This window comes from Fringilla coelebs (assembly GCF_963513975.1).
Source record: "Fringilla coelebs genome assembly, chromosome: 10".
NCBI lineage: Eukaryota > Metazoa > Chordata > Aves > Passeriformes > Fringillidae > Fringilla > Fringilla coelebs.
In genome coordinates this window covers 11,247,989-11,261,721 of record NC_140036.1, presented here as the reverse complement: position 1 = coordinate 11,261,721, position 13,733 = coordinate 11,247,989, and the positions used below count along the sequence as shown (strand labels likewise).

The following is a 13,733-nucleotide window of genomic DNA, read 5'->3' as shown; positions in this document are numbered from 1 at the left end:
CATGTATAAACACTGAAATCTCCCTGTTTCTCCTCCCTCCCCCTCTCCCACCCACAGAAAGGTTGCATGGTGAGGTGGTGCAATTTAAAGCCACATCAATGCCTAACACACAGAACAGGTTTGGAGAAGGGAAAGCCTAACATGAAAAAAAAGAAGTTAAACAGCCTCTTGAATCAAAAATATTAATAAATATGTAGTAAAATTTAACTTTTCCCATCTTGAAGAATTTTCACAACAGAGGAATAAATTCAGTAAAATAATGTAAAAGCTGTCCCTCTGCAGGAAAAATCAGTTTTAGAAAACAAGAGAGTACTGAAGGCTGCAATTATTGTATCTATATGTGAGAAATCACAGAGCCTCAGGCCTGCTGTCCTTTGGTGCTCCCCACGTGTGCCAAAGGTGGCTTGTTACTGAGACATCAGTGACACATATGCTACACACACCCCCAGAGGATGTCTTTGCAGAAGCCCTTTTGTAAAAATGAACAAAAACATTGCAGTGGTGTTAGAAATATTCCCTGTGGTTAAAATGCAGACATAGGAAGCAAAGATTTACCTGTAAAGCTTATCAGGGCAGGTACCAAACTGTTGGACTCTTCTTACAGTAAAATCTCACAGCAGAAATGAAACCCCATCCACTGGCTTCAGAAGGTGCCTATATCTGGAGTCAAACCATGAGAACAGAACAGAGCCATGCTGCACTGAACCATCCAGCACCCCAGTCTGAAATACACAGCACTCCCAAACAAACCCTGCACTCCCTTAGGGATCTGCATCACCACTGGGGCAAGAAAACAACATCTTCATTTTCTGTTCAGATTTTATTTGAAATCTAATTCAAATTGTCAAAGCTACAAAAAGGGGGAACATTTGGGTTATTTCTGCTATGTCACAACATTCTAAAAACAAAATATCACTACTGCCAGCAGATCAGTTACACACATTTCTGATGAAACTTCTAAACACAAAAATGTTTCTTTTGGGAAATAGTCACAATGAAGATATTTTGTACAATATAAAACAATGACAGGTCTACAGATGCCGATACTCATGAGTATACACGTGCATTCACAAAAAAAAAAAAAATCAGGAATGCTTTTTTGTTTTTAAACAGACTGTTCAGGCACAAAAACAAAACCGCATTTCCAGTAAGTGACAGCATCATAAAAAATATTAACATTGTCAGTGTTTGCTTTTCTTTGACTTCTTGTGAGATCTGTGAGGAGAACGGGACTGAGACCTGGATTTTTTCCCTGACTTTTTAGGGGATCTGGATCGTGATCTTCTGGATCTTTTGGGTGTCCTGGAGCCAGATGGCGACCTGCCAAAAAAAAAAAAAGTCAACTATTAATAAAGCACTTTTTCCTGAAGTTATTTGTATTCATTTATTGAGACAAACGAGGCAGAAAACATCTTCCCTAAAAGTAACAGGATGATATCTTGCTTTTGAGAAAAACGCTATTTTTACATTATAAGGTTTTGAGAGTATTTTGAGCTGAACTTCAGTGCTTGGGACCCCACATGAATAATAACACACACATGTCCTTAAACCCACATCAGGAACTCCCAAGCCTTTCACGTAAGTCTCAGCCAGCTTGGCTCTTGTATGAACTGCAGCCTATGTCCACACAGAAGAGGAAAACTATGTTCAATTGTGTTACAGTGAAGTACTTTTGATTCTCATCAAGCAGATTCAGATTGTGATTCTGCCCCACAGAAAAAGGGACACTGAATAAATTTACTGTCATCTAACCCACACCTAATAGATTGATCTAACATAATGAAACCTGAATGAGCATCATATTAACTCTAAAAAAAAAAATCTCAACTACTTTTCTACTTTTATTTGAAATCCTTAATTATATAAGCACAAGAATACTGTAGTTATGTGGTATGATTTTTTTAACACCATCAAAGGAGTATTCCTCAGATTGACTGAGGAATTTTGTATCAGTAAGATATTCTGTACCTCTAAAAGAAGTGGAAGGTGAACTTTCAAGATACAGCAGCTTTAGCCGAATAATAAAATTTCATCTCAAGTTTAACATTAACTAAAGACAAATATTTGTGTCAGAGGTTAGGAAATACCTAGCTTGGAAACAAAACCCCATAAGCAGTTTCTGATTATTTTTTTCCCCTTAAAAAACAAACTATGGGAGTGAGGAGCTTCATGTAAGCTGACCATCAGTGAAAGGCTGCACGGTCACTCCAATTTGAGAGGTTCTATAGAAGGGCTACAGGAATTTTAGGGCTACAGAAGATTTATCCTTCAAAAATAAAAAGCTAAGAAAGCAGCAAGGTGTTCTGGTTTAAAGTAGCACGTCTTAAAATCACCAGTAAACAGGTAAACAAAACCACAGCAGAGCAGAATCTGCTGCTGATTATCAGGGCAGGAGGCTGTGCGGACTTCCAACCCCAGTGCTCAAAGGTATTAATGAGCAAGGTGCACTACAGATCCTGTGAGAGAAAGTACCCGAGCATCAAATGTGCTCTGCTGAAACACCCCCCACCCCCAAACCCCAGCCAAACACACCCGCCAGCTCCCTGAAACAGGGAAGATACCAGCTCACCTTTTGCCTTTTTTACTGACATCTCTGGGAGAATCTTTGTGTGAGGAGCGGGAGCGGGAGCTCTCCTTGTGGGAGCGCTCGGAGCGCTCGGAGCGTTCGGATTTGGGCGAGGGCGACTTGGCGCGGCGGCTGCCGCTGCTGCGGGACGGGCTGGGCGAGGCGCTGTGCCGCCTCTTCCTGCCCGCCAGGGCAGCCGCGCACCCGGCAGGGAGGGAGGGAAAACACACCGTCAGAACATCTGCTCCCCTCTGCAGGCGTTTGCTTTAGCCCATGTCATGTCAGTTACTTGTAAGTAATTAAGGTATTGTAGGCTTTTTATTATTAAAACAAAAAATCAAGTTTAACGTGTGCAACAGATTTTCTCTGCTTGAAAAAAATTAAGGCCTGTGAGGCATTTGGTAATAAAGATAGTAGAGTGGTAAATACATTCTGTCACAGCTCCGTGAAAAGCAAGGCCTTTTCCCATAGCTACACTTAGAACCACGGCAGAGTTTGGCCATGCAAGCATCAGAAGATCAGTGCTCAATCAGCTACCCCAAGCTCAGCTGCTCAGGATCTGCACTAGGAGAGGAGCACCACCGAAACCACTGCCTATCATTTGTGGCCAGTCCTCTGGACAGTTCTTTTACTGAGGCACTGCAGGCAATTCAATTCACTGCCACAAGACACTTAACCCCCTCTGCAACTGGGAATCATTTGACCATGTTTCCCTAGGGCATAAATGAGCCAAAGGGCAGCTCTGCTCAAAGGGAAGCGGTACCTCACTTGGGGCAGGGTAAAAATGACAATTCCTTTAACATTTTGGAGCATGTTTTAATAGCCAAAGCATGCGTTTTGTTTGGTTTGTTGTTTTGTTGGGTGGTTCTGTGTTTTTCTTTTAAAATCAGATGTGTGATACAAGGTAATTTCAAGGCTGCCATTGCCTGCAAAGATACTGTGAAGGTTTTCCTCCCATCCACTTCAGTCCAAGGAGAGCCATACCTCTCTTTTCGTGTTGGTGTGCATTCCTCTTTTTCCTTCTTATCTTTGGACCTGGTCTCAGACTTTTCCTTGTCCTTTTTGTCTCTGTCCCGTTCTCTTTCCATCTCTTTTTCTTTTTCCTAGATTATTACAAGCATCATGATTTCAGATAAGGTGTGAGTAATTATTAGAGGCAATCAAGCTAATGACAAACAGGATAAAAGCAGTGAGCACTGATGGAACACAGCACATGATCTGAACTAATGGTCACACCCTCCCAGCTCTTCAGGCCTTTCCTTCTGCTTGGGGCACAGCACAAACATTTACTGTAACACAGACTAAAACATGAGGGATATCAGCCTGGGTGAGAAAATCTGAGTATCTAACTGGTAACAAACAGTCTTTAGTGTTACAAATTTCAGGGAAATCTTACAGCTGTAATACATTTTCTAAACTAAATTAAACATGGAAGAATACCAGGAACCTCTTTCTACTTTAAAAATGTGCAGTCATCCATATTAATCCATACTGAAAATTGATATACACTCATAACTACAAGTTATCTAAACACAAAACAAAAACACAAACAAGATTCTGCAATAACATCTACTCTGTCAGAAACAAGCAACTATAGTCCATTTCTAGGTATCAACAGGACCAGTGTGAGAGAAAATATATACCCTGAGCACACTGGGTCTGTCTGTCAAATAGAAAATTAACTACACAACAACAAAGCTCATCAGCAAGTCTGAACACAGAGAACAGAAGCTGTGGTTTCTAGTACTGATCATTCATTTAAAAAATCAATTCCGTGACAAAAAAATCAACAGATATTCCCTGCATACCCCATAAAGACGATAAAGAAGGGGTGATTTAGCTCAATGGAAGAAAGGAGGGATGGTGGGGGAAAAAAAAAAAAAAAAAAAAAAAAGTAGAAGGAGGGGAGGTAACCTAAGTGCTGGAAATACCAGGACATTTATCCTCATCTAGTCTCAAGTTCTTTTTACTGGGAAGGCTTAGCAGTAAAACCTGCAAGTGTCCTTATCCTTACACCTATTCTTACAAACTGCTGTTAGGTATCTCTAAAATCACTGCCTTCTCAAGATGTGCCAGGTTTATTTGACAGCATAACTATGCATTTTATCTTGAAAAATACGAATAAATAGTATTTTGGATAGCTCTACGTTTCTAGACTCCAAACAATATACAATGCTGCTGGAAAATTACTCTTGGAAAGCTTATTGAAAGTTTGATAAAAAAGAACAACCAGCCACCAAGTTCATGGGAAATGTAATCAGGATCAGTATTACATTACTGTTACAAAAACTAGCTTTATTATGGCATTAAAGCAAAAGATGAAGTTAGTCCCTTAACAACAGAGTTCCTATTGTTTTAAAGAATGGCTATAAATATTTCTTTCTTTCTTGAAAATGAAAGAGACAATTATTAAAAATCGAAAATATTGTGAGCTGGTTGAACTAATTCAACACAAGACATCTAAAATTTTATCAGGACTATTATTATCAATTTCTGTTTGTTTAAGCTCCTGTCTCACCAAGCTTTCTGTACTTACTGCACGAATCATTTCTTTTATAGAAAACACCAAGAAAGTGGAAAGTTTTACAATACAACAACATTTAGAAAGAAAATTATAAAAGCCTTATAAAATCTTAACTGCAAACATCACCTCCAATGTGTGCACCTCCTTCAGAGATCAGTTTACCTAATTTTTAAGTCTTTTTTTTCAAGGTACTGTGAATTAGTCAGATATTGAGCACCAAATAATGCAAATAACAAGTGACAGAAAAACCCCTGGTGGAAACTGCTCATTTGTATTTAACTTCCAAGGAACTGCATGGGTACCTAATTCCATCACTGATCCGTCAGGCTGTAAAACCAGATGAGAAAAGCAACTGTCATTTATCCTCCCTCACTATATGCAATGTCCAAAGAGTTTGTTTTTTCATTATGTTTCAAAGGTTTGAGATCACATCATATCACATGTAAGATGTTAACTTTTAAAATCCCTCTGACTTCATAGTCCAGAGAGGTCTCCTAAAAATGGTCATGGTACAGAGTCACATTTGGGTGAATGGATGAGCTGGAATTATTCAGGAAGCTTAGACACTGGAGAATCAGAAACAGATACACTGCTTCAAACTTTTTCTCTCTTCCTTGGGAAGCCTTTACTAAAAGCAAAAGGAGAAGTCTGATGAACATCTTTAGTTGAGAGCTGTCCCTTTCCTCTCCCATACCTAACAGTTTGCTTCATGCAGTAGATGCAGGAGTGGTCTCTAAGGTTTCTGTACAGGCTATGATCCCCAGCTGTGCAGTGGGGAACACCACAGGACTTGGATTAAAAAAGCAGATGTATGCATTCTGCAGAAAGCACTGGGACTTAGACATGCAGATTGACATTACAGCAGCATTTTAACAAGAACCATGGGTTGTTATGTTTAAAGCCACCTTACATTCAATAAACTCAACAGAAGCCTATCACAGAATCAGAGACAAACATAAAGAACAGTTCTTACCCTCTGGAGCAGCTTGTCTCTATAGTGTTCAACCTGTTCCTGAAAACTCTGGCCTGGCTTCTTGGGTCTTTTCCCAGACTCTAACTCATCCTGAAACTTCATCACCTTAAGCTGTGAAAATAATACTGACCATTAGATTATTTGACTTATTATTATAAGCAGGTGGCTGAAAATGAAATTTCCATTACATATAATCTGTATTCTTCATTCCTTCTATACAAGCTTGTGCACAGAGATACTAAATTTATTTAAACTGGATCAAAGTAACAAAACCATACACTCATCTGCAGGCACCTGCAGTTGTTTTCAGACATGGTGAGAACTAAAAATAGAGGGAATTTTTTTCTGTTACTCTACTAAATTCTGTTCCCATCATTAGTACATTGCACCCTTGTATTTCTTGGGTCATTATAGTTTTTTTTTTTCCTTTCAAAATGAAATCATTTACTGAAGGTGTCAATATATTTTTCAACTTCTCTTGTCCACTTCAAAGTTTCCTTTGGAAAAAGCCTTTTTTTCCATTTAACCCTGAATGTTAAAATCAAATGACTGACATAATTAGGACATAAAACAATGCACCTCCTCTTCAGGGTTGTTTGCACAGAGTGCCTGATTTGAAAGAACTGATTTTTACTAACATAATACTTTTTCATGTGCTAACAAGCTTAGCAACTGAACTCAGTTCCCAAGTGCTGCTAAATATAACACCAAATGTGCTGCAGTATCCCTGACAGAGTCACAAAGTTAAGCAAATGTCAGAATTTCTCCAAGTGGGGTTTTTTTTTTTTTGTGGGTTGTTTTGGTATTGTTTTGTTTAAGGTTTTTTTTTTTTTGGTCTAGATGAACTAAAACCTTCTCCAAGTTGATTCACATTGTGAAACTTCACTAACATCTCGTATCATTTGTCAATTCTTTCTTCCTAGTGACAAGTCCTTGTACAAACAATCACTCAAATTTTTTTGGAGGAGAAGGTATCTCTTTTCTGGGGAAGGACGGAAGAGCTTTCAGGTTGTATTTGTCAGCCCTCTTCCAAATGTTCATGCTCTGACCCTCCTGCACATCCTGTTCCAACACTGCATTCTATATATGAGTAGATTTTTTCAGTGCTTGAGCTTTTATTTTTTAGCAAACAAACAAAGACGTTTTCTCTTTAAAAATGTTTAATTCTTCCACACTGAAAACACACAAAGGAAAAGACTTTGCAACTGTGTCCATTTTGATTAAATGAAAGGATTCTTATTCTCCGGGTCCTCAATCCCCTAATATGAAGTAGTCACAAAATCAAACTCTACAGGTTTTTTTCTTCCCTCTCAAAAATCCAGCAGACTGGATCTAATCAGCCCTTCCAATTACTGACAGAAAGGAAAGGTATCACAAACTAATCATTAGTACGTTAAGAAACATAAAACCCAAGCAAGTGTAACACTATTTTGAACAAGATCTCCTTTCTCTTCAGTTACAGAGCTTATGCCAACACCACATTTTTCATTTCAGTCTCAAATATAAGGGAACAACTTGTTTTGGGGGAAAAAGAAATAAAATAACATTTTAAAAAAGCACTGGTATACTACAGTAAACTTCTGTCAACTGTTCTGCTTTCCTCCCTCACTTACAGAGCCTGCTCCACCTGCAGCTGAGCATTTTTTCTGACAATTCAGCCAACGGAAAACTATCATCATCATTTGTTCCATACCATCTTCTATAAAGGCATGTTCTTCTTCCCCCACTTTAAAAGCAGAGTTTCAAAGGCAGAAATACCTTTTGGAACCATATACTCAGTGTCACTGTGTACCCCCTGTTCTGCTAAGAAATCAGGATAGTATTCCCTACCACCACAATAAAACTCCAAGGTCAGCAGATGCTCAGCCTCAGCACCTTCAGTACCATAGAGGAGGAGTGCAGGGCAGGCTTAGCTGATCCAGGAAGCCTCTTGAGCTGTCATGGCATTAATATGCCCATAAGATTTTAACTCTGTTTTCCCTACTAAATGACCCATATAATTTAAAAAACAAAACCAAACCAAAACCAAGAGAAGTCCACAAAAACACTCCACCCTCATAAGATGTGTTTCTTTACATTTTTAGCCACAAAGCTGTGACAGTCTCTGTTTAATCATATTTTGAAAGCAAGGAAACCTAAGTCTATATAGCTCAAAGTAACCTGAGATGAAAATAAAGTAGGAATCCAAACAACAGGCTTCACGTGATTTAATAAGCTAAACAGATGCAAAAGATACTGATATGCATGGCTTACAACCCACTGTTGGCAGGAAGTTTAAAATGGCAAGAGGAATTATTTGCATGCAGCTCCTCCAGAAACTGAGAGTGGAGTTGGGAGCTGAAGGTGGTCATTAGCAGGTGCCTTGAAAAGAGAGGCAAACAGGAAAGGCTGCACTGTGATAACGTCTCACTCGGCACCTCCCCAGACTCCAGCTAGGGCAGGATCATGGGGTTTCCTGAGACGGCTGTGGTCTTTTACAGACCACCCACAGATGGAGTTCTCCTCCACACAATTGCTGTATCTCCCTTTGAACCCATGCAAACTGACTCCTTTTAAAAGATGCTGTGGGCAGAGGAAATGAGTACATCCCCTGGAAAGGTGACAGTGTTACAAACTGTTGAGATGGTATCAACAGCTCACTACAGCAAGATCAGGCTCCTCCATCCACTCCTGCACTCCAAGCACAGGGTCTCCCTTCCACTCTTCCCTTGCACCAACTGTAGTGCCTGGCTGAGCCTTCCATACACCAGAAGCTCACCCTCCTGCCCAGTTCAATTTTCCTACCCTTAGTGAGATGTACTGGGTCAGGGGAAAATCAGCAAATGCCAGAGCTCACAGGATCAGGGTATTTCCTCACCCAGCAGAGGTTCATCAGATCAGTTCATCCTACACCTTCATGTATAGAGGCTTTTGCTATTAGCTCTCATCCATCACCACTGTAACTGTCTTTCATAAGAAAGTTCAAAAGGCCACAAAAGAAATAGAGTCAAAGATTCAAATAGACCAGAATCTTCTGAGTAGTCATCACCTTCAAAGAAACAACTGCTATAAAATAGCAAAACTATTGGTTAAGCAAAAGCCAATCTGTCTCATCTGTTGTTGTTATTATTAAGCCTCAATCAGGCTTAATAGGATATTTAGTAGGGTCATTTTGCAGTAGCCTTAAATGAGCCAGCTACAGAGACCTCCACAGAGTGCAAAAACCAAAGGGTTATATTTTGTTCTAGTGATGATTCCAGATAGCTCCTGTGACCTGACAAACAAATACTCAGAAGTTGAGTATTCTGCACACTAAGCACCATAATCCAGAGAAAGAAATAATGGAAACTGAATGGAACTTAAGCATCTGTCCCTTGTGACAGGCAGGAAAATCGCTTTGGCTCTGGGTAGAAAAATGAATAGGACTTTCAATACCAATTGAGGGGGCAGGGGGTGTTTGCTGTGGAGCATCTGTGCAGGGGGCAGGGAGGCACTGACAGAGCACAGCCACAGGATGCTATAACAGGATTCAACTCTGCCCCCCCTGCAGCTGGGGCTATCAGCAGATAGGCTCAGCAGGAACCCTCCACACCACTGGCCTCCTCCCTCAGTCAAACTCTGCTTTGAGGTCTCAGGTGGCCAACACAAAGGTGAGTAAAGCCAGATACTAAAAAGGACTAAAATCCTGTTTAACCCTTTTGGAAGCACCAATATGTCTGAATTTGTGACGAGCCTGCCTCCTGCTGCAGATGAAGCCTGTGCTGTGCATTTTTGTTTGGAGTAGGATTATCAAAATTTGTGCAGCAAGGTGGAGGCAGAAGTAAGATACCCTAGATAAAGGTCCAAAGAGGACTATGCTGCTTCATTTTGTCTGTGAGTTTATCTACACTCTAAGGGAACATGCTTAATCAACAATTTAAATGATAAAATTCCCATTTTTTTTACCACTTCATAGCACTAAGGTCTCTTTACAAAGAGGAATACACTTTTTTTTACATGTCTCGGGGGGAAGAAAGACACACCAAGCACCATAAAGACCACTCTGAAATTTGTGTTATAATATACAGCAAAGTGCCAGTCTTTCCCCACATAAAGAAACAGTTAAGAAATCACTGCTCCTTGGTGTTATAGGAAAGGCTCTGCTCCTGCTAAGTTCAGGAAAGAATTCCCACTTCAGAAGGATTAACAGGGGCATGAGGGAAGCAAACAAAAGGTTACTAACTTTGCCTCCTCTGATGGCAGCAGTCTAACGGCTGAGGCCAAAGTTTGTTTCTTACTTCACTTTCTCCTTTCAACTAACAAGCTTAATTTACTAACTGTGCCAAGAGAAAGAATTGTTGCTTTATTAATGAATTTCCAAAAAATGCATGAAAAAATGTTTTTTAGCTTCCCTGGCAGTCACTGTGTAGACTGTGCAGCTGAAGAACTAAACTTCACCAATTTTTTTGCCAAATATTTTACACAACGCTTTTTACAGTGCATATTAGATGGCATAATTGTTAAAGCTGGTAATTGGTTGTTGTTTTCCTCAGCTCCTTTCCTCAAATTTAATACTGGATGTGGGTTTTGGCAGGGATTGGGTACATACAAAGAAGAAACCATGAGTGTAAATGCTTTGAAGTAGTACAGGGAGTACTTTCCTGTCAGTGACAAACTTGAGGAAAATTTTAAGTACTCCTACATAGTGTCTGAAATGTTCTCAAAAGCAAAAAAATTTTTCTCCTCTTTACGCAATTCCAAAAGTCTGGAACCAAAATGGTAATTTACTCATCAAAAAGAATAAAATACAAGCATGCCCTTGAAAAACTCAAATATTTGCCACCTAAAACTTTTACTGACAGAAGACACTGCTGAAAGAACTTAAAAGCACTTGTGCAGTGTAAAACTGACAATGGTTAAAGCAAATCATTACCTAATCTGCCTCCACAACTGCCAAGATAACGTCTGTAAAACAGATACTCAAGTCTGAAAGGAGTTCTTTTCATAACTGCTACAATCAATATTACAGCAACATGAAAATTAGTTTCACTTGTACTTTGATTAGTCCAACATCATGTATTTCCTACAAAGATACTGCCACCATGAGTCAGGTCAGACATAAATCCCATTCAGCTTCTCACATTCAGAATTTATTCACTTAATACGGCTGTATATCAGGAACTATCAAACTGCTGCGCAAAGCAAGAGATTTCTAAGTGCTTAGTGAGAGTCTATTAATTTCAATAAAACCTGAGTAGTTAAAAGGAGGCATATTTAAGAGAAACAACATTTGTGACATTCTAAAATATTACTGGCTGAACATATCAGAAGAATATTATGGCACTTTGCTAATGTCTGATTTTAGCTAACTAGCACAGTATTGCATGAACAGGTAGGCAGCCACAATTCCACATTCCAAACATTACCCAGGCTATAACCTGTCATTTGGAGGTGCAAAAACTGCAGTAAGCATTTAGCAACTTCTTAATATCATTTTAATGCACTGAACAGAAGCTACAAGAATTCTGATATTCAATGTACCCCCGGGTCTGAATATTGAATACAAGCCAGTCATGTACAATTTTAAACCTGATTTTACATGGCAGTGTATGCCAGAAAGGCTTCATGCTAAATTCCAGTTCTAGTTACCTTCTCAGTCAAGTACAAGCTCAGAAGACAGAACAAAGCCATAACAACCTCTGCTGATTAACAGCTTAACAGCTACACTAGCACTTGTTCTCAGAGAGAACAGGTGAGGAGAGAACATCCAGGGAGCCCTATGAACTCCCTGTAGGGCTTCAATCAAAGTACCTCCAACTCCATGACTATGTGGGTTAGCTGTATCTACTTTCTTTGATGGCTGAGACAGTGAAGAGAGACACTTTTAAATGCAATAAAATATGGATACTTCAAGGCAAGAAACAGAAAAAACAAGAAAGGTAGAGGACTAAGGCCACATCCAAAAGTTAAATCCCAGAAGTTTATTTTCCAAGGGGAGGAAAGTGTAAAGGCATCCAAGTAACCTAAAGCTACAGTGGTACTGAAACAACAGGAAATATGCCCTGACTGTTCTTCATTTTTTCCTCCATTATTTTAAATGTCAAAACCAGGCAAGGCAAAGGTGTAAACAAATAAACCTTTACAAAAATACACCAGACTACAATAAAATCCACTATATAATAGGACTATAATTGTTTCAGTAAAAAACCCCTCCCAACTGTATGTAGAGAACTCAGGGTGGGCTGACGACTGGAAAGGCACAGAAGGGTGGCACAAAATACCCCATGCTCACCTCTATCTCTCGGAGTTTGGCACGCTTTTCTTCACTCATTTCTGAGTATTTGACTGATGACTTGGAGTCAGGCATTTCCTCTTTAATAGGATTTGAATACATGTGTTGTTCTTCTGACTTAGAACTCTGTGTGTCTTCTTCATCTTCACTTTCTTCTTCTTGACTTTACAGAAAACATACAGAATTAACTAAGATGCCACAGATCTCTTAAGTATATACGTAATGTACTACTTCTCTTAGTTTCTAGGATTAGTTACTAGTTTTGAAATCTGTAAAGTTAAATTACATAAGTGTGCAGCTACAAATTAGTCTCCATCTGGGAGACAGATATTTCTCATTTAATTAAACTGTTGGTTTTTATGACTCACACAATTTATACTTTTCATAGAAACAAAGTGCAGAAGAACTCATGAAATTTACAGTCATCAAATACATCAGCTACAAAAGGAAACCCATTCCTTCAGCAGAAGCTCTAAGTGCTGTAATGGTGCTCTTCAGGTATATTAAGTTTAATAGAAGAACAGTATTTACTACTTTTGCTTTTGTGAGATAAACCTGAGAGATAGCAGAAATGATACCCAAAATTATTTTCCCAGGCTGGCCACTAGAGTGCTGCAGGACTCCATGCAATGCAGGAAGTATTTACAGCACTAACTAACAGACCCTCTCAGCTGCCTGAAGAGCAAAGTAAAAGACAACTCAAAACCAACTTCTGCTGGCATGAAGGGAGCCTAACAGCATCCAGTGAAAACACCTCTGAAGATGACTCACTGTGCTTGTCTCAGCAGCAGCAGGCAGAGGTTTAGATTCATTCATATACACCTGACAGCAAGATTTCCATACTATTACCTTAGCTCTTATTATTTGATGCTGACTTCTCAAATCAGCATAAATTCAAAGATTATAGTTAGCAACTCTACCAAAAGATGTAATTTATCATGTTAGAAAAAAATCATGGGGGCTGAAAGCATGCTGCACTAAAATCCTGAGTTTTCTCCATTTTCTTATTTTCCTATGTTCAAAATTTCATTTTTGTTCTGCTCATGTAGGAAACAACATATATATCTTACAAGGAGTTCCAAAGACACTCAACCTTAGATAGATAAAATAAGTATATTTTCATTAAAATGAAAAAGTACTAACTTTTGAATTTCCTCCTCCTCAGACTCTTCATGTTGGTCAAAAAGCTCCCACTTAGAAGTAGTAACAGCTAGAAGAGACAGTAGGATAATTTTAACAACAAAATAGCTACTACTTCATCTGAAAATTAGTATTTGTAATATAATTATAATAAGAAATACATAGTATATAACATATAATAGGAATTACAGTGTGGTAAAATTTGCCAGCATCTAGCACTTAATACAGACTTATTTCACAGAAATATTCAACCAGCCCATTATCAGAATATTTATTATTC

At 39.0% G+C, this 13,733-nt stretch overlaps 1 protein-coding gene across 7 annotated transcripts in view; it reads right to left on the bottom strand.

The window, feature by feature from the left end:
- Positions 1-353: 353 nt before the first annotated feature.
- Positions 354-13,733, bottom strand: part of U2SURP (U2 snRNP associated SURP domain containing) — a 43,103-nt gene continuing 29,723 nt past the window's right edge. For 2 of the 7 annotated variants that reach the window (XM_084212691.1, XM_084212690.1), the window contains 6 exons: positions 13,457-13,523; positions 12,314-12,476; positions 6,064-6,174; positions 3,551-3,669; positions 2,570-2,746; positions 363-1,320 (listed from right to left, as the gene is read on the bottom strand). In XM_084212691.1, coding sequence (XP_084068817.1) covers positions 1,182-1,320; positions 2,570-2,746; positions 3,551-3,669; positions 6,064-6,174; positions 12,314-12,476; positions 13,457-13,523 — 776 coding nt within the window. In that variant the 3' untranslated portion in view covers positions 363-1,181. Of the gene's footprint in view, positions 1,321-2,569; positions 2,747-3,550; positions 3,670-6,063; positions 6,175-12,313; positions 12,477-13,456; positions 13,524-13,733 lie in introns of all 7 variants that reach the window. The other 5 variants (XM_084212689.1, XM_084212688.1, XM_084212692.1 and 2 more) reach the window with 5 other exon arrangements.